This window comes from Amaranthus tricolor, chromosome 16 (assembly GCF_026212465.1).
Source record: "Amaranthus tricolor cultivar Red isolate AtriRed21 chromosome 16, ASM2621246v1, whole genome shotgun sequence".
NCBI lineage: Eukaryota > Viridiplantae > Streptophyta > Magnoliopsida > Caryophyllales > Amaranthaceae > Amaranthus > Amaranthus tricolor.
The window spans coordinates 18,913,492-18,940,793 of record NC_080062.1 but is presented as its reverse complement, the minus strand read 5'-3'; the positions used below and the strand labels follow the sequence as shown (position 1 = coordinate 18,940,793).

Sequence of the window (27,302 nt, the reverse complement as noted above, 5' to 3'; positions counted from 1 at the left end):
ATATATATATATATATATATATATATATATATATATATATATATATATATATATATATATATATATATATATATATATATATTGCGTTATATTCATGCATACATCAAAATGTCATTCAAAATAAGAAAGACTATTTTATATCTTGTAGGAAAAATACTTTTAAATATATCAACTTACCGGACACCTAAGATTAACTGTGATTGAATCAGCAATGACCTCTAGATCACTATCATAGTCATCATTGCCCGTCGTAGCACCGCCACCAATGCAACGCTGAACGCGAGCAAGTGCATCCACAAATGGCTCACCATCAGATTCCTTTGGAATCATGCTTCGAACCTAGTTACAAAATATACATAAAATGAGCACAACACAAAGGTTTGAAGAATTACCCATGCAAGCTTGTACTTTGTATATGTTATCTTACCTATGTATTCAAAAAGTTAAGTCTTATGAATGAAATATATACATAAACTTTTGTATGAAATGCCTTTTCGAATTGGGATTATAAATGTAATAGAATCTTTACCATAGCCTACATGGCCTCTAAATAAATTATTCAATTTTCTTACCAGGAGAACATGAAAAGTTTCATAACTAAGCCTAGATAAAATATTTGGAAATTTGCAAATTCAACTTTTAAAATATATGAATCAACTAGTCTAAACTCTAATCTATCACAACCCTACTTCATGTTCACCAACAGAACTCATAATTCGTAACAAACAAGACAATTGAAGAGAATGCACACTCAGTAGGACCGGATACGGCTAAAATTGATCAAACAACAATCGCAATGGCGGAGCAATCAACAAGATGGAAATCCAGATCGACAAACGTTTATCAAGTTTTAACTTCTAAGTTTTAGAGAGGGTATTGAGTTTGGTTATCAAAGGTCTAAATTCTCAACAAAGATCATAGTTTCAACTAAGTATGTATCAAGAATTTTTAAATTCTCAATAATGCATTCAATAGCATGAAAGAGAAACAAAAAGTAAATAAAATATTATGGGTGTTTGCACTTTACCGTATATTGATACGACTAGACGAACCCAAGTTAAAACAGTTCAAAACCTAACTTAACTCTAATGTAAAGAATACAATTTCGAACATGACTAGATTGTCCATTAAAAAAAAGCGTAGATGTCGACACGATTGCGGTAATGATCGCCATGTCTCGGACGCATCATATCACGATGTTACGACCTTTTTTACCAACATCACAATGTGAATTATGAATATGAAAAATCATTTTATTATAGTAATTCAAGCTTTCTAGAAAATATATTTAAATTATAGCTTATATTGGACCTTTTAGAACATACACTAAAAAAAGGTAATAATGGCTAATATGTTGGAAAAACGACTTATAAAGGAGGTTATTCTATGATTTCAAATAACTGAATACGTAAAGGGTTTTGCGATTTGGTAAGCTCAAAATCTTTTATAAAATGATTGTTATCATAGTGTAAAAACAATGTTGCATGGCATCGCGTTCCCCATGTTGTAAAGGTTTCCAAAAACGTTTTAATAGTGTAAAAAACCGCGTTATGGGACATATCAAGGGATATCTTATGGTTTCAAATGATATTTAGGCGTTAAGATAACCGCATCACTGTTACATTACCACGAACCGATCATTACGTCATTTTTACCCTATGGCCATTATGTAACGTAACAGCCTCGATTTGTATTCCATGGATTATCCTACTAAGATACGCCAGAAAAGTGCAATGATAATTCGGACCTGTTTTCACAAAACAATGACACAAAAGAGCACAAGAGCTTTTCTTCCCTTTTTCTCTCCTTCCGTCTATTATTAAATTTGTCATCTAGCATATGTTCCAAAAAGGTCAATTCAACAAAAATCCACAAGCGGTATCTTAATCAAACCACGATTTAAAAATCTTGTCATATTTGACCTTAAATAAGCAACAATTCTTGTAAGAATACCAAGAAAATTCTAAAAAATTCATAAAGAAATAACTTCATGGTTCTCAACAATTGATTGCTATTGCATTCATGTCTTCAACAGCTCTTGCTTTCGAAATTCATCATTTCTTGTATATCATCATCATCATAATAATTCAGCGAAACTCAAGAGACTATAAAAATTCGCTAATGATGTACAAATGCAAGTTCTATACATGAGGAAGACACGCCACCCGACCAAGAAACATGATTATTACTTCACAGAAAAGGGAAAGGATTCATATTGAATATATCAAAAGAAAGATACCTGCTCAAATGTCCGCCTTCTAACAAGTCGGATTCCAAAACAGAAAGATCGGGAGTCAATACATGATAAAGAAATCTTGTTAGGTCCTTCCACAATGTACATAGTAATCTGCAAACAATCAGTATTTAGTGTGTCAACTGCCAAATAGCTACAATTAAAAGGAATCACGTATAAAGCATATGTCAAGAAAACCACAATCGATAGCATGCAGCAAGGTGATTGTTTCACCTCATCTAAACCTTAATATGTGACGGGTAATAAACTAGTATGTGTATGTTTTATAATTGGGTTTCAGCAGCACGGGTAAAGTTTAGTTAAGACCTTGGTTAGTAGAGATATTTCTCTTGCTAATGTACATCGAATTAAATGGTGGTGAAAACGGTCAAGATTGTGAGTTATGTTTTAATGAGGTATTCCTAGAGTAGGCATAAAACTTGTGTTTTGTTCCTCAAAGGGTGTCCCTTCAAAAGAGGGGAGAAGGATCCTTTGCTTGGGTAGATATTGGGAAGTTATTTAAAGAGATGAAAATTAGGGTGTATCAATTTCCTTTCCCGCATAATTAATTTATGTGCACTATCATGATCATGTTAGCAACAGAAAGAGCCTAGTGAAAAATATTGTATGTGGCTAAAGTGGCAAAGCTCGCGAACCCACTTCCGTGATCAATGTGGATGGTTTTGTGATAATCTCAGCGTATGTTGTTGCAGTAGCTCAAAAACCTTCAAAATGTGGTCGCAATGCGGTTATGCGACCAACATTTGCAATATGGGGACGAGCAGCTCAATTCATACTACTCCACAGTAAAGTCATTAGCAAATGGCTAGTGGCTAGCTTTCTTAATCATTTGCATACAAGAGTGTCATGATACCAGCGTCACTACTAGAAGTATGAATTTCAATGCATCACCCTTGTTCCGGGATCACTCAATAAAGTTTGAAAAACGGCTTATAGGTTGGATACTCTTTTGTTAATATTAAAAGATCGTCATGAAGGTGATCGTGAACAGGTGACACAAATATTTCTTCAATTACTGGTACAACACTTGTGCGGTTCTAGGAAGTAATTTCATTGTCTAATAAAAATAGATGAATCCCTTGTAATAAATCAAAAGGGAAGGGTCATAAACTCACTTTTGCTCCATCGTCGCGACCATTAGCTCCCAGCAGCTGTGAAGCAGCCCTACTCACAGCCCTAACTGGTACACCTGATCACATTAGCACAAACTGTAAGAAAACAGATTTTAGGAAAGAATGAAGTTGCACATGTAACTAGGAACTATTGATTCATAGATAGCACATCATGTTACTGTGCAGACTGCAATGTCTAATCTGAAGATCCTTATTACTAAACCAACATAATGGAGCATATTGTAGTCTTTACAATGTGAGTTGTTATCTTGAAAAACATCAATTTTGTCATAGTATTCCAAATTTTCAACATACAAAGTTGAAGCTTATACCTTTTAGAAAATAATGTTTTTAAAAATTACAATGGTTAATGTTTTAGCATAACTACTTACAAAGGTTATCTCTATGGATGTAGATTGGCTGGATTGCATTGGAATTTCCCAAAACGAAAAATAAAACCCTAATAAGTTCAATCCAAGGTTCTACATCTGCGTTATACTTTTCTTAAGCCTATTTGCTCCCCTCTATGTCCAATACGCCCTTTGTCCCTCTACCCCCTAGTTTTTGAGTGAATAATAGTGGAAAGGAGAATTAAATTGGAGACTAGAAACAAAAAAAACATTTGTATAATAGAAATAAGTGATTAAGACGAAGAGAGAGAATAAGTTTGTGGATGAGATTGAAAGGGGATTGGGACAATTGCCAATAAAGGAAAGGATGAAAAATCATTGGTACACTAAAATAAAAGGTAGTGCTAATTGAGAGGGACATGCCGAGTATTTTTTAGAAAAAAATGGAGGATATGATAGATTTTACATAATAAGTACAACAGAAATGTAATGTAATTTTTGAATGGAGAAAAATAGAGCTCACATGAGTAAAGTTAAGAATTGATCACCAACCAAGGTATGAAAAGAATGTTTATGTCGTCACAGTTTTAGTAGTTCGGTAATGTTGCAATATCGAAATGAAGTATTGATTGAAACTCGTGTTGCGGTTGTGACATGCATATTTCGTTTTTGTCTTTTCAAGGGTTTGTAATAATTGTGCCCTGATTTAATATTTTAGAGGAAAAAGGCTATGAGTCTTACAAGTTACAGATATAGTGATAATATTCAAGAAGGTTATTTTTCACTTAATAACTTGCAAAAATCCCTCGAATAATTTATTAAAAAACATAATTGTTGTTTTTAAACAATTCAAAGCTAAAAATTACAAATAATCTTCTTCAAGGAAAAAAGATAGCAAATACAAGGAGAAAGAGATGGTATATCAAACAAGATATATGAGATAGTTAGCATATCCTAAAAGAGAAATGGTGAATCAAGAATCAAAAGAATGTAAAGGAATAGGAGAATAAATTGTTCAATTTCCTCTACTTTTAACAAGTGCCGCTTTTCAACAACCCATTGCAATTGTGTGGTGATATTTACTTATTCCAATTTTCAAATTGAAATAAGAAACATCTTGGTTTGTACACGTTAATGTGGATGCAAACTAAGTCACTAATGTCGCCAAGTGGGAATATTTAGTTGGACATTTTTGATGGTTGCAGTATACAAGATTCGAGATGACATTTATTTATTCCTATAGGTCACTGGATGTTTCTTGGATGAAAGAGCTTTTTTGAAAACCATATGTGAACATTTTGTATTTTGGATTTGGACTTATTCTAATTAAGTATAGCCTCACATATTTGAACTGGACTTTGACCTTTGCCCATACAATTTACGCCAAGCTCCCAAAGACCATTATGGAATTACATTATTAATAACAAGTTTTAGACATATTGAGAGATAACTTGCAATAGAATTGGATTATATAACGGAAAAACTTGTATTTTTCATGTTCAACTCAGTAATCATCCACAATAAAATAACATCTACACAAAAAAATACCATTTATCAGAAGAGCTGCATGTAACGGCCAATGCATCCTAAATGGAACCCCGTCATTAAAAAGCATACACCAAGCCTGGAAAAGAAATTTTACTGCTTAAAATTTACCAGATAACCAAGATTGACATGCTCTTAAGACGGGTCATAGATAATAACCTGAATATCATACTCAGTCTTTAGCAATAAATCCCTATCTACCCTTGTTAATTTAAAGGTCTTTTCCACAGCTTGATGTGGGTGTGTACTGAAAAATAAAGAAATTGAAGTTGAGAATACAAAAAACAAACTGTTAGATCACCCCACAAAAAATATTACTAAAAGAGAAGTAGCGAGATCAGAGCATCAAACAGAATACCATGTAGAGTTGCATAGTCAAAGCATCAAAGAGAATACCATTTACAATGTAAGAACCATATGTAGAGCTGCATGGTCAAAGCATCAAACAGAATACCAAAGTAACAGGCTGACATCCCTAGACAATAACATAGCCGATTTTCAGACAGTAAAGAGACTAGGGAGTAGGTGGAGAGAACTTTATCTTAGTGGAGAACGTAATACGAATGAGAAGAAATTTTAAAAGGAAAGCACCAATCTGCCATGAATAAATGACTAGCATAGTGCGAAAAATACAGCTTCAAGGAATGGCCAAAGCAGGTAATTATTTTGGTTGTGACAAGGTGATGCAGCTGTCATTTTGCACTACTGATAACTAACATAATTTTGTGTTACTTGTAACTTGTACGTATATAATAAATTCATCATATAAATGATCATTCATTTTAGGATTGCCTCAATACAGCATCTCATTAATCCATTGCAGTATTTAAGTTCTGTCATATTTCTCTCAATAATCCATATTTACACTGATAAATAACCCCTGCTAAAGGTAACATGAGGGAAATGACCAAGCTGTTAAATTACTTTAGCCAAGAGAAGAGAGTGTTCAACAAAAACTTTCGCACCATAATTTAATATGCTCTAACACATCCAATGTAGCACAAGTGCAAGCCAAAGAAGACACTTTTGGTGTTGTCTTCAGATATTACAGAAAAATAAATTTTAAAAAGATTGTTCATAATCAATGCAAATTGCAATTCAAACTACCAACCAGAAATCACTAGAAAAAACCCTTCCTTGCTGACCGCTCTGAAACTTGTGTACTTTTTGAAATAATAATTCAACATTAGAATATGCCCTACAATTCTATAATGACATTAGCATCTTAGTTTAAAAAGTCACGAAACACCCTAAGGCACTAAAGGACCCTAGGTCTAGGTGGCAGGTGAAAGAGCTAGCGTTTGGCTGTGAGGCGCCCAAAAATCAAGCAAAAAAATGATAAAAACTCAAAAAAACAGAAAAGGCAAGAAAAAGAGAAATAAAGAAATACAAAAGAGAAATATACTCCCTCCATCCCATTGAACTTGTAGCATTTGTCATTTTCGTCTGTTCCACTTAATTTGCATCATTTCTATTTTTGAACAATGACCCACCACTTCCTTTTAATCTCATCCATAAACTCTCTTATTTTCATCCACACAATTCATTCCCTCTCTTCATTTATTATCATTATCCACCTTTTTTCTTAATAAACAACAATTTTCTCAATTGATGCAAATTATACAAGATAGAGGAAAAGTAGATAAGGGAAAACATACTTGATTGGTGACGGCATAAATTTAGCTCCTTCTGAGATATAGACCAAAAGGAACTCTAAGGCACTTTATGGTGCTCGACTTTGGCGCTATAAAGCGGTCTATAGCGCTCACCATAAGGAACCACCTCATCCAACCCTATCAAGGCACCCAATCGATTGCCCTCTAAACCATTCACCTTAGGCGTGAGGTGAGCATTTACAAACTAAAATTTGCACAAGCTTAAGTAACAATCACAGATATTTGTGGCCAGTCTCAAATCTTAGTCAAACATTAGTATTAAAAACAGAAAATGTTAAATACTTAGGATGTATGCAAAAGACGATAAACAGCTTCAATGAAGCAACCTCACACCTTGTCACTTTGATATCCTACCCCCTCTGCATCTATTAAGTTAAATAGTACACAAAATATTGATTCTACAAAATTCTGCTACTTGAAATACATTGTAGATAGATTTAGAACTAGAAAGCAATGAATTGGTATGAGAAGAATGGTTCGGTGCTTCAGGAACTATTTAGATTACAAGCTTTAACCTATTGCTTCAGATAAGGGCTAGTATCTCAGTTCACCATCACCGCAATCTATCAGCTGGATAAAGATACTGAAAGACAATTTGTGGTTATAAAACAAAGAGCAGCCAAGAAATTCCATAGGAAAACTCTGATAATGATGATGCAGCCAGAAATGGCCTTGAAATTATTTGTTGTTTGAGTAAAGAGGCCATCACAGTGAAGAGTCTGGAGTGTCTATAAAAAGTTGCACACATGTGCTCACCAGAGAAAGAAGAGGTCAATTTGTTTCAGCAGCAAACACTTCAAATGACATGTTTTATGAGATGGATTGAATAATTTTGATGAACATTCAGAGATGTTGATCAGGAGTCAAAGTCGGAGTCGGGTCAGAGAAGCATATTTTTTATGAGGTCCAACTCCGATCCGTCTCTGAATCAGACTTGGACTATATATCGGATTCGGAGACGGATATTTTTTTCTCGAATTCAGACCGGATTAAATTTCTTGGATCAAATCGGATCAATGGCAAATTCGGACTGAATTGTCATTCCTACTTGGAACTTGCAACTAAACTAAACAATGTAACATATATATTTTTACATATTTGGGTAATCTCCTTTCTCTTCCCTTTTCTTACAAAAAAACGAGACTTGGCCTCTGTCAAGTTAGTTCTTCAATGTTTTGTATTTCAAGTTCATTTCTTTCCCTTCCTCAAGGTTCGAAAAATAACTCAAGTTTGCACTAGTTTCTACTCTGCTAACTAATCGAAGTAAAGCATTATGTCCCAACGCTAGTTTCTCTAATTCAACTTCTTTAGTTACCTCATTTATATACCTAAATTACATTCCTACTCTTTTAAGAAACAGATATTGTCGTTTTGATACAAATTAGAGGAATCGGCTTCATTTATGAACATCTAAAATACCAATAGACAAGTATGAATGGTTAATGCTACACTATCATAGTCTCATAGAGAAGAAATAAGTAGTATTAATAATAAAAAAATGCATGGTACGGCTGTGCAAGCCAAGTACTTCCATCACCATATTAAACAACCAAAATGATATCCAAATAAGTAGACCAATATTCCTATGCATGCATTTACACAAACCCTCACTGAGATATATAAATATGTCAGCCACATATGCACAAGTATATTTCAGTGTGTTTTTCAGTGTGATTATAAGTGTGCAAATGTAAATCTATAAAAACATACACATGCATACACACACAAGTGAGCTAGTATCAGTGGATATATCCACTTGTGTATTTGTTTTACAAGTATTCTACACCTAAGGATAATGATGAGCCTAGCCACTCCAAGGTTATGGCTTAAAAAGTTCATGAGTACGCTCAAATATATGAAGCAAATAAAAAAATAATGTGTAATAGATTACGTATATAAGTATAAAATAGAAATAAATACTCATGCAAAAAAATGTGTAATAGATTACATACATAAGTATAAAGTATTGGAATATTAATCAAGTTAGGGCAGAACTACAAACTTTCAATCTTCAGGTATTTATTCACACATACCAAAATATTTATAAGGAGAAAGCAAATAAATGCCTAAGCGAACAACATAAAGCAAAAACATATCTTATGCATATAATATGCAGTTTCATCAACACGATAAGGATACGAGAAATTGACATTCACTAAACAAGTAAATCCCACAACAAGCCAAGAAAAAGAGCACCAAATCATCTCTAGCTCAAGAAACTAAACAAAAAGGGGATGCAAGCTAGAGAATAAGCCTTGTAGAAATTAGAAAGTAAATGAAACCTCTAGCATAAGGTGCTCAATAAAGGTTTTTACCAAAGACCTTACAACCAACCAATGCAATAATTGATACAATCAATGGGTCAAATTGGTTTACAAACCAGAACCCGGCCATTATCTAAGATTTTTGGGGGAAAAAGTGCCTTTCATTCTTAGAAGTAATTCTATATAGAAAACCACATGCTTAAGATAGACATGGAAAGTTGTTGAATCATATGATATAGAGATTTTTACATACCCATCAACTGGAAGATTGGAAGGTGCCAACTTGACAGGATACAATGGGTGTGCCAGAGTTTCCCAAAAGCTGCATATAAGCATTTGCTCTAATAAATAAAACTATTCGTGTAACAAGTAAAGCACATCCAAGCAAAAAAGGGCAGGAATATTCTAAACTTGCTTCACAAATTTGCAAGACATAATAATTTAAAATTCAGATGAAATTGAGTAGCACAAAACATAACTAGAAAATTAGTTTCTAGTAACAATGTCAATGATACATCTATATTCAATATAAACTCATTCAATAAATTATTGATAAAATATTTTAGTTCAATTGCATCTAACAACTATCAATAAACAACCCTACAATTTTTGATAGAGAACAATCAACCCAGCAATTGGAGCTTGACTTTGTTTACTTCTACATAGCTATTCATTTTGATTGCTCTCAAACAATATGCAACACATACTAACCAAAACAGCACAGTGAAATTCAAACATGCCATTTCTTGGACATATATAGGGTAAAGAGAATCTACATACGGGTCAGCACGCTTCACTCGACATAAATCACATAGAAACCGAGTTGGCATAGAAATCTTTTCTGTAGGCTTCTCGGGTATGATCACACAATCGGTATGTTGCCACACATTGCAATCTGGATCCACGCACTGCAGAAGAAACAAGTGTTCATTTAATATTTTATCACATAAAATAGAAAAAACAAAACAAATTACCACATAAAAAAGAAAAAATAGAACAAAGGAGCTTTAACAAAAGACCAAATCCTTACCGAGTAGAACACTCAAAGTAATAATATGATAAAGCTTTGAGAAAAACAACTAAAAGAGGTGAGGTGAAACGCATGAAAAGTGTGAGATGAATGAAAACAAAAAAATAATTAGGAACAGCAGCAACATAAAAAGTTTTACTAAAAGGATGCGCTAAAGTAGAAAATTTAGTCTTACAAGAAGATGCAACTTGTATAACTGACTCGGTTGACCGCCTCTCATTTTCTTCTTTTTCCCTTTTAAAGTGATGAAAAAGGAATATCATACAACATTAGTAGACATACAAAATTGATCTACAACTACACTTCCAATACCCTAACAGATAATCTTGCATCATGCTTCACGAGTATGAAACCTTGACCATCCATTATATTAATCAACGATAAAGAGTCTCTCAGATAGGATAACATTAAAAACCATAGAATAAAAAAAAGACCACATTGCGTTGTAAAGAATTTCAAAATAAACGTACTGATTTTTCAAAAACGGCGATTTGGGCTGCATCAAGGGATATCTAACGGTTTCAACCGATATTTAGGCGATATGACAACCGCATCACTCTCCTAACTGCATTAGTGTTCCGTTACCGCGATCGCGACCATTACCGCATTTTCACACTATGTTGAAAACAGAGTAATCCTAGAGAATGCAGGTGTAAGATAATTGACAATGAGAAAAGGACAACTTTCTACGTGATAAGAGAATGGGTTTAATAAGTAATCTCTATGCGAAGGAATCGTAGTAATGATGACTTGAAGGGAGCACAGGTCAACAAAAAGCTAGCTAGATCTAGGTCACAGGTAGGGTCATGGTGGGGTCACCAGGAAGTTTCAATCACGTGATCCAGTTAGGAGAGTCTGATTCGATCCTAAATAGCTGAGTGCACGTCTAAGTACACAGACATGCAGGCAAGCATTTGAAACCTAAAGCTTAAACACATGTGATTCTTATTCTTATCCAAGGACTTGTAGGGAAACCCTTGAAAATTTTGAGGGAGTAATTTACTCGGGAAGTTGTTTCAAGAAGATTTATTAACGAAGAAATCTTTCTATCAACCACTTTTTGCATAATTCCCGGAGTCAGAATTAAGCTTTCTTTTCCTAAAAAAAATTAAAGCGATTTTCTCTTCCTCACTCAATATTCATTAGAACTCCCTTTATAAACCACCTTTCAACCACCAAAAAATAACAAAGTAAAACCAACAGAAAAATGATATACTAAGAAAACCACCTCGTCATCACCAACCGTACACAATTGAGAAGTTGCAAAGGAATACATGGAGACAATAAAAATCAAAACTGGCAAAGTTGACTTTTTCGTGGTTAAATTTTGCGACACAATTATTCGGTCCGAAATTTCTGATTAAATTTTACCGCCAAAGATGATGGTCGTTAAAGGCGGTGGGATGGATGATGGTTGAGGCCAAAATAGAGAGCTTAGTTTTAAACGACAAAGGCTCCCTTAGACACTAAAGGTCACTAGAGGCTCCACGGACGGGGAAAGCACTAGACTTTGGGTGCAAGGCACCCTAAAACTCTTGAATAAAAACAAAATATATATCCCACTGCAATGTGTAACAGATCAGCCCTGACCTGTTACCAAAAATGATTAGTACACATGATATGAGCAATTTGAGTCTGCTCTTGACTTCAAAAGGACTTTTCCTTATTCTTATCATTTCCAAAAGATTATTCATTATCACAAGGGTGGCTCTTTATATAGCCTAAGCCCCAACATACAAATACTAAAATACAACTATTCTTACTAACAAAATAGAAATACTAACACTAAAATGTCAATGATGCTCTTGGACCCTTTGACCCAATTCATCGCATTACCCAACCCCTGAAGTTCCACCTTGTCCCTAAGGTGGATAAAAATTTGCTTGGCCTTCCACTGATAGCAACCAAAATGATGATATATGGTTGAGAAAGAATTTCTCGACATTAGCTCACTTAGGTGTGTGAATTTGAAAAATTAAGGAGTCGAAACTTCAAAATGGAATGAAAATAAATTGGAATGGGCTAAAATCATGCTTGTTTCTTGGGCTTAGAATGACTTGGTCCACCCTCAAATTACATTTCAGAATTGCATCCGCAACTCTGCTGAGGTCATCGTTGATGTCACCGACGTCATCTTCATGTTCATGATCCAGCTGCTTCTTTAATCCTTTCCCAACCAATTTTTTTTAACTCCTCGCTCACTTTCCTCTCTCACCTTAAAACCAAAAAATGTCAGCCTTCTTCCAACGCCGGCAAGTCCATCTCTCTTTATGAACATCACGTAGGTCATCCGACACCCGTTCCCGGTACCCCTGCGGCTTCCGATCAATTCGCCAACCACTTCTCCTACATCTTCTCCCTTTTCTGCCTTCATCACATCATCGGCGAGCAATCCAAAATTTTCGGCTGCCTTTTGCTTCGACCAGGTACCCTCGGTGCTTCCAGCTGCTTCCTTCTCCTCTCTCAACTATTTTCTCACACCTTTCTTCAGCAACCGTCGCCACCGCCGCCGTCTTTTGGTCATTTTCCTGTTGGACCTTCCTCAACTTTAATCCATCCTTAATGTTACCATTTCTATCCCTCTACGTCGCCTCTCTAATTGTCGCCTCCGTCTTCTCCTTGTTCCGAATCCCATAGAACAACCTGGAAGAGGGAAATAAAGTGGAAGAGAAGAGAAAGCATATGTTGGGGTGCAGGCATTAAATGGGATTCAAAGGCTAAGACCAAAAGGCATTTTAGGCGCTCTTAGGTGCTTACTAAGCACCTAAGAGCGCCTAAACCCTAAATTGCCTTTTAGTCTTAGCCTTTGAATCCCATTTAATGCCTACATCCCTAACGTATGCTTTTTCGAGCTAGGTGGGTCGAGTCTAATGTGTATCCCCCCCCATCATGAACAGCTCTAGTGCTTACCTTTAAGTGTAAAGAATAGAATGGTTATGTGCTTTTGTGAGGTGTGAAGCCTAGAAGGAAAAAGGTCAAACTATTTATGGTAGGATAATATCACCCTAATGACGCTTTGGTATATATTTAACCTCATTTGAAGGATACTGGCTTACCCCTTAAACACATCCCCAGAATTCAGCGAGTAAAATTCTAAGATGTTCACTTAACATTTTCCTCCGTTTTATTCGATATCACATTTTCCCAAAAATAAGCCAAAAAAAGAAGAATTCAAAATATAATGATACCATTTCATTTTCCAAATTTACTAGCTTTTGCAAACAAAAAATTGACAATAGGGAAAGGAAGGACCCCATCAAAAAGTAGAGATGTTGCAACAAATGGGAATAGAATTTCTACAACCAGCTTTGATGATCACTCAAACTAAAAAGTGGCAATAAAATAAACTAGAAGAGCATAAGGAGAACATGACCATACTCACCTAAACGTACACAAATTCTATTGGTAAAAGCTAGAGTTTAAAGATTAGGATCACCTCCTAAAACTATGTCTTTGGATGTTATCACAATTAGTGATTATCATATTCTTCATCTAGAAGTGACTTTGAGTCCTCCAGAAGTAACAAAGAAATGAATAATGAGAAAGGCTTGGATTAATGAGGTGGAATCTCAATTGTTATGGTACATGTCAAAGAAACAAGGCCACATAGCAAAGCTTCTTGCATGGAAATTTCAAGGTTACTTTTAACCAAAATAACAGTCTAAGTATTGATGTTGTTTAGTTAAAACTATGCTTGAAATCAACCTCAATTTTTTAACATATTGCATTCATATGAATAAACTGCCTCAATGAACAATTTTTACACTTTATTTGGATAACAATTTAGAAGGGAATTGAAGAGAAAGGAATAATAGAGAAGGGGAGGGAAAGGGAGCAAAAAATATTTAATAAGGATATGAAACAAAACATGGAAGAGGAAAAAATTCATCCCTCACTTAAATAGAAATTGAGTTGAGAAGGAAATGAAAAGAAGAGATTTGAAAGAATGTATGTCCTTATTTCTAATAAACAAAAACTTTCTAAAGTTGGAAAGATTTGGAACGAAAATTGTAAGTCTCCTTCAACACTTCATTATTTGAAATGAGCATTGTATACACTCCTATAGGTAGAGGTGTTCAAAAATATCCGATTTGAAAAACCCGATCCGGAATACTCGCTATCCGATTTTTAAAATCGGGTAAATTACCCGGTTTACCAAATTCGGATAATTCGGGTCGGGTACCCTGTTTTAAAACCGGGTATTCGGGTCGGATACGAATCGCGATTTTTGGGAAACCGGGTACCCGGTATTCGGTTTGTAATTTATTATTTTTTCTTTTTTTATTTTTTTATTTCAAAAACCCTAAATAACTAAACCTAATCCCGTCTTCATTGAAACTTCATACTTGCTTGGCTGCTGGCTGCTTCTTGCCTTCTTCCTCCTTCCTCCTTCCTCCTTCCTCCTTCATTCCAGTCACGATGAGTCACTGAGAGAGTGAGACGTCATCTTGCTTCTTCAATCTTCAGTTCTTCACGCCGTCATCTTGCTTCTTCTTCACCATTCACGTTGAGACTTCATCTTCTTCTTCTTCAGTTCTTCAGTTCTTTAATTGGGTAAGTTTGTTTCAATTCATCACCATTCTTAGTTCATCACCATTCTTCCTATATAAACTCATTTTCCCCCAAATCACAATCAAACAAAAATCAAAAACCCTAAAAATTCAACTCAAAATCAATTTCTGAAATCCAGATCTAGAAAATGTCGATGATTTGAAGAAACTCGTGGTGTTTTGAAGATTTTCTTGGAGAATGTGATTTGTGATGCTGTTACTTACACTGAACATGCTAGAAGAAAGACTGTTACTACTATGGATGTTGTTTACGCTCTTAAGAGGCAAGGTCGAACTCTTTATGGATTCGGTGGTTAGATTTGTTTTTCAAAAGGAGATTTTAAATTTTGAATCTCTATATTGTAATTGTTGAATTATTGGTTAATATATATGATAGTTATATTTTGAGTTCCAATTGAGTTTAGATTTAGTAGTTCATACTTCTAATTTGAGTATTTTTTTTCATACATTTGGGATTTTTCAATGGGTTCTTGTTTATTGTATTGTTGGCTTGTTGCTGCTTTAGTTTTTACTGATAAATGCACCGATGGTATTTCTTACAATAACAAGCAATTTTCGTCTATTAAAAATGTTAAAAGAAATAAGGAAAAAATAAATAAATAAATAACAAAACCGGGTATCCGGTTTCCGATCCGATTTAAACCGGGTCGGATCCGGAACAGAATTTTAAGTATCCGGAAAACCGGGTACCCGATTTTTCGGAACCGGGTCGACCCGGTATCCGATTTTGAACACCCCTAGCTATAGGTAACATATCACTTGGTTTCTAGAATATTTAAAAATATGTATGTATCTACAAGGGGTAGAGTTTTGTCAAGTCCTACCTCTACCACAAATTTTATTATCGTGATTATCCATTAATATCCCTCTCCCCACTTGTCATCCAAACAAAAGGATTTATCACACCCAATGAAGCGCGAAACGTGGATCGAACCTCCGGTCTTCGACTGTATACGTTTGTGCCAAAGTCGTGAGGATTCGCAACTCAGATCGTAGGTGATGGCGATCTGGGTTCTGGTGGCCTTTTAAATGTCTGTGCCGATGATGGAGATCAAAGACCTGCTGATGAAGATCGTCGGTGATGGATTTCGAAGTAAAAAACTTACAAGTTTTCACCATTAAAGACCACCAGTTGAATTAGATGGAGAGAGGAGTTGTAAAGTGTATTGAAGTCCTTGGAATATGTGAAAATTTTGAAGAAAAAGAGTAAAAAGACTCAGAAGAAACGTGTTGTATCAACTCCCTTAGAAAGTTGAAATTTCCTTAAAAAGTATGCATGTTGTTAAGTAGTAGGGGAGAGTAATCTTTATTAATTTAATTGAATGATTTTTATGTTTATTTTTTTAACTATCTAATGTTTTTTTATTCCATAAAACAAAATCGGTTTATGTACTTGAATTTGATGCTTCAAAAAAATTGTTTTGTTTACATAATTCTGCATTTATTTGTGCATTGTAAGAGTCACATTTTGTTTCCTACGTTTCAGATAGTTATAAATTATCTTTTCTCGTTTTTGTTTCCGTTTCTCGTATCGTTTCGAATTTCGTTTCGTGCAACATTGATCATACCTTTAAATCCCTCCTTAAATTTCATCAATTTCCTCTATAGTCAAAGGATTCCAAAATAGTATTATGTATTCGGTTGCTTTGCATAACGCATTAAGTTTTCTTTAAACCCTATCAAATGTGAATACCATATAAATATATGATATTCAATAATTAATCTCAATGCAAGCCACAACAAAAATAGAGTGAAGTTAGGTGCATATACTTGGAAAATGGTAAAGAAGTACAAAATTTGGAATTGAATTTCCTGTATCATGAGTTCCTTTTGCTTTCTCTTTCTAGTTCCAACGCTAATATAATTCAACTTAAGGATCAACGAGAAAAGGTGTAAAACATCTAAAAACATAATTCACAACAAATGCATAGTAGCATGGCAAGACACAAATGTTAAAATGATCCAACTTACATAAGCCAAAGTCTAATCAAAAGCAACGATAAATATTTACCTGAACCAATGGGCGGGCGCCACAGAGCACGTCACAACCACAAGGACATCGAATTTTTCTGTCCAACTCACACGATTCTTCAGCTTCCTCTTTAGGCTGCACTTTACTAGAACCTGAACTATTTGGTTTCTTTGAACTTGAACCGTTCATTCCCGATTCTTGCAACATTCTAGCCTCAAAAAAAATCACCATTCAAAATAAAAATCAGTCAGAATTGATAAACATATAGGTAGGACAAACCATGAAACAATCAGGATTCTTTTATGCATAGTTATATAAAACTAATCTCATGCACTCAAGATTTCGTATTTGTTCACAATCAGCTTATCTATAAACATTATGTCTTACATGCATCTAGTATAAGGACAATGATCTCCTATAGCCAATGCAATGAGGCCAAAGTTTTCAAAATTCACAAAATCATGAAAGAAGCACGTGCCTCAACACACCAACTTAGAAATGTGATGGCCTCTTCCCCACCATCACCACCACAACCACAGCACCATCACAATACAAGGCTCTTGTCCATTTCTTTTTTTGATTTTTTTTTAAAAATAAGGTCAAATAGCAGTTCAATTTCTATAGAACAAATAGAAAAACAAAGAGTTAATAAAAAAAATTGCAATGTCACTCTAGATCTCACACACAGTACCGAAGAGGGCATGTTGCATCAAGAATAAAAGCAAAAGTTAATTCTATCAACACAAAGGTATCAAATTCCAAAATACCATCTGATTAAAAGTATTGAAACTGATAAAATAGTGTACACTATCAGGGCATTGCAGCATTTGTGATCAACTAGGTAACCCATTGTTTCCAAGGTCATGATAACACAAACAATGAACTAAATTTAAAATAATTGATGATAAAAAATGTAAAACCCTATCCTCACCTATAAGCATCATTAATAAGTTCCACCAGCTTTTCCTTCCCATTCACATTATTCTTGAACAAACCTGGAGCTGAAAAAAAGTAGCGGGTGAGAAAACTTCCTTTTTTTATATCCCAATTTAACACATAGAAATGGATGTATGAAGCATCTTTTACTCCTTCAGCTAAGGACATGAGGTTTTTACATAATATCAACATTCATTACAAATTGAGGGGGTCCCTTAAAAATTTGAGGGGGGAGGAAATAGCCTTAAAATTTGTAAGTATATATTATAGACAAGAAAAGGGTTGTATAGGGTAAATTGGAAAGATATTTCAAGAAAATATCGGGAAATCAAAAAAGATAGATGTCACAGAAGCATTTGGCCCAAGTGTCTTAGTAAGCCACAAAATATGTGCTTTCACAATTAAAGTTGTGTTTTTTTTTTTGCAATGCCACTCCAAAATAACTAAACATTAAAAAGGCAGAAGGCGCAAAACCATATATGAAAACATGAGTAAGATAAAAATTGAACTCACTGCCTTCATCATAAAGCAAAGCCACAATTCTATCTGTAAGATCCTGCATCAAAGAAAACGGATTCTAAATCATTTCCCAAAACAGGCGAGTATAAAAAAGAAAACAATACTTCGAATAACATTGTACTTCGCCCAAAAGTTGTACAACAGTTGATATTCTCAAGCAGATTTATAATTACAACACTTACCTGCTTCTTCCCTTGCTTGGGAAGGCCTACTTGAGTAAGGACCTCCTTTAGCTCTTTGATCCGGAATTGAAACAGTTTTTCCTACAAAAGCATCAAGAAATGAACATTACAGTACAAAATGAAATGCACTGTGAGATTTCTTCCATGTACAAGAGAGTGGAGATTGGTCCATGGACCAAAACGCAAAGACAAAAAGAACATTCATGGCTTGAGAACAACATTCAAGAGAAAGAAATTAGAATCCATAAATTCAACAAAAATCTCAAAAAAAAAAAGTGTTTGATAAAAACCAAAAAGAAGCTAAACAACAACAAAACAATGTTTGATAAAAAAATCTAAACGCCCAATACTCCGATCCATATGATAATTGTCGTACGATAAAACTTGCTCTTTAACTTTAAGGGCACACCTCAATCACATCACATAATATTCCTATAGCTACTCATCAATTTTACCACTTACAGGATGTCCCACTACTCTGAAATATGGACCTAAGGCATTTAAAGCATCCACTTGAAGCGACTTCTTACTTTTCTAGCTTTATAGTGCCTCTAGAAATCTCGTTTGTGCCAAAGTTACACTCAATGGACTTTGTCTTACTCCGACTTAATTAAAAGCCTTGTAACTCCAACGCGTGTCTCCATCATTCTAAATTAGTATTTATTCTCTCTCTGTTCATATATACCAAAATAGTGGCAACAACAAACAACATGCACCAAGGCACGTCTCCTTGTATCGATCGAGTTGTCTCATCTACAGCTACTCTGAAAAAAAAGGAGCTTAGGGTCGAGCTTTGATAAAAGTCAATTATCATTAGAAAAATGTTTGTTACTCTTCCTCATGTCTTAACATTTGTATTTACTTATCGATACATGTGTTGTGCTAAATTAATATATTTCTTGTGACTACCCTTCTTTGTTATTGCCTACCAAAGTACTTCCCTTGGTACCTTTGTATGCTTTTTCCAAGCCAGTAAAAAAAATGTGGAAGTTTCTTTTCTATGCCTATTGTAGTCCATCATTTATCTCATAAGATGCATTGCATTCATTGTAGATATCGATGGCATAAATCTAAATTTGTTCTCTAATATGGAGGTAAATCTCCTCAAACGTATCTCCATCACTCATTCCCATAACTTCTAGTTTGGCTTAAGAGTTTTATTCCTTGATAGTTAGAGCAATCTTAAACATCTCCTTTGTTCTTGTAAATAGGCACTAAAGTAATTATTCACTCAATGAGCATCTTGTTTTTCCTTTAAATCTTGTTGAATAGGTCTAAATTAACCAAATTACCCTTATCATCTCTATGGATCTCCATACCTTAATAGGTATACCATCTAGACCAACTGCTTTCTTTAGCTTCATTTTTTCCAAAGCCTCTTCCACCTCCGAATTTTTGTATTTTTCGCATAAATTCTCTTTTTTTATCTAAGGAGTGATTTTTGTGTTCAACACAAAAAAAAAAAGGGGGTCACGAATGCGTATATGAAAACGGTCGCAGTGTTGCAAAACACGACTATAACGAAGTTATAATGCGAATTACGGCCAATGAGGTGTGAATCACATAAGGGGAGTTTAGAACATATATTTGCATTTTGTTGTTAAACTACTATTATTATGCAATACTATCCCCATAGCCATTATAATTGCACTATATAAGGTACGTTTAATGTATAATTAATTTAATTATTAGTTCATTATTTGTTTAACTACTAAAATTACGAGTAACTATAATTTTAGTAATCTTAAATAGTTAATAATTAAAGTTGATGGGTATTGATGAAATTTTAGTGGGGAGACATATATCATTATAACAGTGAAATCACAGTCGTAAAACATCATATAACGATAAACACAGCGTTTTGATCGTGAAAATTCATGCACAAAAAATATAGATTTAACGTCTTGGAAATCTCAAATATTTACATAACGGCTTTGGTAATGTAATCAAGGAGAGTTTTTATTCCATGGTTGTGTCCTTACAACATTTCTTTATTCTCTATCAAATAGCTCATCAACATACTCCCACCATCGATCCTTGATGTTCTCATCCTTATCCTTAATACATTTGTCACTAGTTCTTGCTTGTCTCCTCTTTATCATCCTACATACATATAGAGAGATCTTCCCATTCATTGATATGTTTTTCACCATATCATCAACATCCTCCTGAAATTTCCTTCAAATTGATTATTCTATCCCCACTTGCGTTGCATAGGCATTTTATGACGTTCAAAAACTCTTTATAATATATAATTTTCACTATTATAATCTGACAGATCAACCCTGACCCGTTACCGAAACTAGATATTATGAACACTTCGAGTCTGCCCAATAACTCCCAAATGGACTTCTCCTTATTATTGAATATTCAAAAGTTATCTAAACATTACAAGGCTACCTCTATATAGCCTAAGCCCAAAAGACAAATACTAAAATAAGAGTTATCATAACAAACAAAACTAAAAGACTAACTAATAGTAAAATGTTGACAATGCCCTTGGACCTTTTGACCCAAGTCATCACATAATCCTTTAGTAGATCCTTAGATGTTCATTCATCTGTAATAACACCAACACCATTTAAGATATATATCTTAACATGAGCACCATAATTTATATTCTTGTCTTTCACCTAATATCATTTTGGCTCCATCTTTCACGCATTTTACCTCTTGTAAATGTAAAATGTTAATTTTCTTCAGTTCCATGGCATCCAATAGTTGCGATTAAACTACCAATGTTCCAAGATCTCAATCCTAACCTGAGACTCTTAATTTTCCTTAACATTCTATGCTTAAACCCTAAGTGCCCTTACTTATTTGACACCAGACTCGGGCATGTGGCGCATCTCAATTGGACGACGTCCTCGTATAATAAAGTTGTTTTGCTTGACACCATTTTCGAAAAACGTGGCACGTCACTTCTGGACGATGACCTAGCTAACAACATTTGCATACTTTTCACTGCACCAAGGCTGAAAAAGTGATGAGTCAGGAACGCCCACACGACAATTGATTTTTGGTTCATGATCATGAAATTTAACTAAGTTTTACTGAGCTAGTCTAACCTACCCCTCACCCTCCTTCTTTATCCAGGCTTTGAACCAACAATAAGCGACAAGTGCAACTGGCTGATTACAACAAAACCTATCTTTTTCCACTCTTATTTTCTTTAATTGATTAAGGTATCAATTTGGAGCATCTTGATCAATGATGAACAAAACTTATACTTAAAGCAAGAAACTAGTTGCACATGCATCACCATGAATTACCGGTAACATAGGCATGTGCACTTATAAATACAAGAACATCCCTTAATGATGATGCATGGTCAAATAATGTACTAGATGGTTAAAATGAAACCACAAAGCACATTCCATTCACTAACTTTAAAGCCCAACTAGCTCTTACCGAAGGCATCAAAATATAGTAAGGCAATGTAAGCTTTTTAAACGTCAATTCCAGCAAATTGACTTCTTATTCCTGTTCGGGATCTAAGCAAGCCATTCTAAGTTATAATACAAACAACAAAGCATTGTCCTACTCGTCTCTAAGACAAATAACACTTTTAGGCCCTAAGAGCAATAGCAATAGTGCGCTTACCCATACGCCCACTAACTCTTTCTCTCTTTCACTTATTTCCCACCTCATTGTCCACCAACATTTCTATTTACCGATCTCATGTTTGTGTCACCAATCTACAATAATGTGTTTCCCATATTTACTAATACTAATGTGAATGCACTACATGAGACACATTTTTATTGGTTATCAAATTTTTGCATCTTACCATTATTTAGGGTGCAACTTTTATGGGTAACTACACCACATTGGTGTGATGCCCCTAAAACCTTACCCAATTTTGTGTCATTATAAGAGTAAGCTATTGTAGGTGCTCGAACCCTACCAAGTTAAGACAGCTACACGTCATTAGCCTTAAGAGTATCAATTAAAGTCCAGAAATGCTATGATATTCAAAATAAGGGTAGCAATGGATCAAAACCAGTCAACCTGTTATAAAATAAAGGGACACTTAAACATATTTGCATCTCCAAGACACTTTCTAACTGACCATACTCCCAAATGAGGCAACTTATGATATCAGCTCAAAAATCCATTTGGAGAAGACTAAAGTTACACAGAAATTGAAGCAACCCAACTCCGCTCACAAATATTACAGGCACGCATAGCAAGCTAAACAAGTTCAATGCACAATCCAGTCCCTTGCAAACAAGCTAAAGGGAAGAAAGGACCAAAATTCATCAATTGATCAAATCTTAATTACAATCACTCTTATTGAATGATAAAATAGAATTGAAAAAGCTCCTCAACACATAAGTTTTAATTTTAAAAAAATTAAAAAGTGAAAATGAAAGGGGGGAGGGGTTAAATGATACCAACCTTGCAAGCATTGATCAAATCTTCGTCCATCTCCATGAACCAACTTAATTACAATCACTCTTATAGAAGAACCAATAATCAGATAACAATGGACTGGAAAAAAAACACCAATTCAAACAAAATTAAGAGTTCATACAATCGTAAACAACGAAACATTAGGGAAAAAACATGATTTTTCAAGAGCGAGAAAGGGATAACTGAGAATTGAAGAATCGATAAAACTCAGAAATTCATTGCAGAAAGGACAAAATGAAAAGGTTTGGTTTTCCTTCTCACTCGTTATTCAGAATTGATTAAAACTAAAAAGGCGAACTAGAAATGAGTATACTATTACTAGGTTTTAAGGAGAAGACAAGTACACAGAATATCCTGGGCTTCGCACGATGAGCCGTAGTTCTGCCTTATAGCTAGGGCCTTGGATATTTGGCCTTCGTGTTTAGGTCGTTTGGTTTCACTTTTATGGAATTGTAAATTTTGATAATTGATTAAAAATTAAAATTGATAGTGTTTCGTTGAAATAAAAAAACCAACTATATGGGAATTTAGATTTTCATTCGACTTTTTCAATTTCTACAATTTGTAAGAATTTAATATTTATGCTACTCTTGGTTATTAAAAAATTTTGTGTTCATTATAAATTTTAAAATTCTAATCAAACACAAAAATCTACTTCCTAGGAATATTATAAAGTATATAATTTCTTAGGAAATATAACATCTTGTCTTAATTAAATTTCAATGTCAATCAAACAAATTTCTTAAAAATGATGTCTTCTTTTATACTATATCTTTCGAAAAATTGAAATAAAAAATCCAACGACTTGAAACGAATTTTGTTTTCATCATAAATTTTAAAATGTTAATCAAACACAAAAATCTACTTCCTAGGATTATCATGAAGTATATAATTTTCTAGAAGATATAACATCTTATCTTAATTAAATAATAATATCTTCCTTTTTACTATATCTTTCGAAAAATTGAAACAAGGAAATCCAAATAAGTCATTCGTTTATAACTCTTACATTTCTACTTTTTCAAAAACTTTTAATTTTAGTTACATTTAGGGGTGTTCATAACCGAGGTACCGGCATTTTGGGTAAGTCGGGTACCCGATTAGTCGGGTATTTATTTTAATGACCCGTGTCTCGACCCAGTTTATCCAGGTACACGGATGTCGGGTACCGGGATATATCGGGCCGGAACATCGGCTACCCGATTTTATTTAAAACATTTTATAAGAATAAAAGAAAAAAATTAAAGACTCGTTCAATACACCACTACAAATTTGAATCCAGTACTAGGCATAAATCCAGGTCTTACAAAGCAGCAAGAGAAAACTAAACACTTATTGATAAAACACCATTACAGCACAGGGGCGTTCATGAGAGAGTTATATTAAAATAAAAAAGAAAAAAAAAGTGTCAAAAAGTACCTAATAAATTTTTTTTTCAAAAAAATACCTAATAAAAAAAATTTTCCAAAAAATACCTAACAAAAACTTTTCTTTTTAAAATAGTACCAAGAAACGGCTGGTGTTAAGTTTTCCGTTATCTTTTTTGCCCATCTTTAAAAAGTACCTAATAAAATTTTTCTTTTCAAAAGAGTACCAAGAACACAACATAATTATCCAATACAAACACAACATCATATATAACCCTAAGAACATCATCCATAAAAAAGTTCACACATCATCCAATACAAACACAACATAAGAGCATCATCCAACACAAACCTAGAGGTTCACACAACTAAAGTTTCATAATTATCCAATACAAACACAAAATATGACAAAAGTTTCAAACTTGACTACTTTGGTCTACTACATCATTAACATAGCTTGATTGTTGTTGACTCCCTTGTGTTGGTGTAGACTTGTCCGGCTTCTTCCTCCTTGTAACATGTTTAACCCTTCATTGACCACAATTGGTAGTGAATGAAGTGTTTGCACTGTTAGTTGGAGTTGAAACGACTGTGGTGATTGTTGTAGTTGCTGGTTGAGCTGATTCAGGGGCTCTGGTTGTGTTTTGAGTTGTTGTAGGGGGCAATGATGTAGTTGGTAGAGTTATACTAGGATGCTTTTTTGGTCTTCATCTTTTAACTGGTGTTGTACTAGTGGATGCCTCATTTGATTTGGGTGGGTTCTTGCAAGTCTTCTTGTAATGGTCAAGCCCTCCATAGTTCCCACACTTGTTTTGCTTGAAGTCCCTTTCAACAAAACTCTTCTTCTTCTTCTTTCCATCACTACCCTCATCAAACTCGAGCTTTCGCTTGTTTTTTGTGGGTCTTCCTGGCATATTTCTAAAAGGTGGAGGAAAAGGCTTATCCAATTAAGAAATTGGCCAATACCTGTGACCAAGCATTCCATGGAATGTTGGAGCACAGGTTTTTGCATAAGAACTCACATAGTATGCTTCATGCACATAAGGGGCAAAATCCAATTTCCTTTTCACTATACATGCTAATGCATGCCTACGTGGAATTCTTGTAATTCTCCATTTGTTACAAAGACAATTTTTATCTTCTAAGTTTACTATATAACTGTCATCACCATCATCAACTTCAAACTCCATCACATTAACTGCAATGACTCTCATGCTATGAACCTTTTGAGCTTGATTTTCAATGACTTTCATCACAGAGGCATTACTACACCCTTGATTTGATTCAACCCTTCCCTCTCAGCTGCACACCTTTGCATAACATACCTTCTAATCCATTCCATTAGGGAAATGATTGGCTTTCCCCTTGCCTCCCTCAAAACATTATTAAAAGACTCACAACAATTATTTAAAAGCATTCCGGACTTACATCTCGTTGGGAAGGCATGTCTAGACCAATGAAATGCTAGAATGGCGACCAAGTAAGCGTATGCATCAACCGAAATTGCCTTGATCTTATTCATTTGGTTATCGAAATAATGTTGTCAAAACACATTAACATAGTCAAAATATAGCAGTAGGAATGTTAACCTAAAGTTGTAGGAATTAGTGATTACCTTGGTTGAAGCTTTAGCTGCATTCCAAAACAACAATCTAAACAGTTCCCTAGTGAAATTCTTTTTGAAGTTAGCCCATATGTGTCTGCAGCAATACCTTATCTCTGCTTGTGGAACCACATTATGAAAAGCCTCTAGCAAACCCAAGGAAAATATATCAAACTCATAGAATTAAAGATGTAAAAAAGTACCTATTCATTGTATAACAAAATAAAAGGTCAAAGGAGATACCTTTTGTCTATCACTCATAAAGGTGACTGCATCACCTCTCTTTTACACCCAACTAGCATGAGCCACTGATTTGAGGTCATCTACAAGTAACTTAAGAAACCCAGTCCATGTTTCCTCGTTTTCAGTCTCAACTACTGACCAAGCCGCAGGGAAAATATTGTTATTGCCATCCCTTCCCACTGCTGTCAATAAAATTCCAATGTATGGTCCTCTAACATGTGCACCATTGTAACACCCTGAGATTTCTCGACGTCATTAATTAATATTTTAACGACTTTTAAGGTTTTTATAATTATATTAAATCAATTTAGAAGTAGTTTTAATAAATCCCTTTTATATACGAATTTAAATATTAACATATAATTATATTAAAAATACGATTGGGACCTCTAAAATAAAGAGGTTCGAATCAAAATTATTATTTTATTTATACGTGTGAGTACACAAAGCTGAGTCTCTTAGTTGAGCCTCGCAAGAAAATTAATCCAGATTAAATAATAATAATAATAATAATAATAATAATAATAATAATAATAATAATAATAATAATAATAATAATAATAATAACCATGATAAAAGGGCATGAAACCCTTGATGCCCCAAAACAAGCCGTCACTCCCTTCTCTTCCCTCTCCTCTTCTCTCAATCCCCTATCCCTCACGGCTCACAAAACCACCAGCTGCCGCCTCCTCCGTGACCACCAGCACTAGCAGCAGTCCACGTTTCCCTTCCCCTGTAGCAGCCAGACACGTCTTCCCTTCTCCCTCACTCTTCACGGTAGCAGCAGCGCCGCTTCCCACCAGCAGCTAGGCTGCGTCGTGCAACCCGTGGTCAGCAGCTAGGCTGCGTTTGGACCCTTCAACCACCGCAACCTTCATCCACCTCTTCACCATTTTTTTTACTAGTTTGAACTTTATAAGCCATCTCCTCTTCTCCCATTTGATTCTTCTTATTTTCAATTAAAAGTTTTATGAAGTTTATGAGTGTGATGCTGATTTTTGTGTTATTTTCATTGAATCTCTGTAGGTAAGAGTGTGATTGATGAATGGAACATATTTATGACTTAGGTTTTGAAGTATGATTAGAAATTATGAGTTGTATGTTGGTTGTGTGTTAGTTTCTTTGAATCTTACTATGAGTAATAATTAAAGGTTTTATCTTTGAAATTAGAAATGGTGTGGGCTTTCCTGTTACATTTTGGTGGTGTATTAGTTTTATTGATTCTTGCTATGAATAATGGTTAAAAGTGTCATCTTTGAACA

The 27,302-nt window shown here is 34.5% G+C and overlaps 2 protein-coding genes across 3 annotated transcripts in view; both read right to left on the bottom strand.

The window, feature by feature from the left end:
• The window catches only part of LOC130803331 (E3 SUMO-protein ligase SIZ1-like), a 30,020-nt gene extending 6,775 nt beyond the window's left edge, over nucleotides 1-23,245 (bottom strand). The window contains exons 1-13 of one of the 2 annotated variants that reach the window (XM_057667534.1): nucleotides 23,172-23,245; nucleotides 22,813-22,905; nucleotides 18,412-18,492; nucleotides 18,224-18,266; nucleotides 17,706-17,775; nucleotides 16,814-16,982; nucleotides 9,982-10,109; nucleotides 9,455-9,523; nucleotides 5,421-5,508; nucleotides 5,265-5,340; nucleotides 3,370-3,443; nucleotides 2,240-2,347; nucleotides 178-339 (exon numbers count right to left, since the gene is read on the bottom strand). In XM_057667534.1, the coding sequence (XP_057523517.1) occupies nucleotides 178-339; nucleotides 2,240-2,347; nucleotides 3,370-3,443; nucleotides 5,265-5,340; nucleotides 5,421-5,508; nucleotides 9,455-9,523; nucleotides 9,982-10,109; nucleotides 16,814-16,982; nucleotides 17,706-17,775; nucleotides 18,224-18,266; nucleotides 18,412-18,492; nucleotides 22,813-22,848 (1,104 nt within the window). In that variant the 5' untranslated portion in view covers nucleotides 22,849-22,905; nucleotides 23,172-23,245. Of the gene's footprint in view, nucleotides 1-177; nucleotides 340-2,239; nucleotides 2,348-3,369; nucleotides 3,444-5,264; nucleotides 5,341-5,420; nucleotides 5,509-9,454; nucleotides 9,524-9,981; nucleotides 10,110-16,813; nucleotides 16,983-17,705; nucleotides 17,776-18,223; nucleotides 18,267-18,411; nucleotides 18,493-22,812; nucleotides 22,906-23,010 lie in introns of both variants that reach the window. The other variant, XM_057667535.1, reaches the window with a different exon arrangement.
• A 1,656-nt stretch (nucleotides 23,246-24,901) lies between these two features.
• Nucleotides 24,902-25,447, bottom strand: LOC130802597 (uncharacterized). Its single transcript, XM_057666605.1, has 2 exons — nucleotides 25,161-25,447; nucleotides 24,902-25,112 (listed from the first exon to the last, which is right to left on the bottom strand). The coding sequence occupies exons 1-2, from the start codon at nucleotides 25,445-25,447 to the stop codon at nucleotides 24,902-24,904; spliced, it is 498 nt and encodes a 165-aa protein (XP_057522588.1).
• Nucleotides 25,448-27,302: the final 1,855 nt, after the last annotated feature.

Coding starts and splice junctions, on each gene's coding strand:
- LOC130802597 (XM_057666605.1), bottom strand. CDS start 25,447: ATGAAAGTCATTGAAAATCAAGCTCAAAAGGTTCATAGCATGAGAGTC. Junction 25,113..25,160: donor CATGGAATGCTTGGTCACAG/GTATTGGCCAAT, acceptor TCCACCTTTTAG/AAATATGCCAGGAAGACCCA.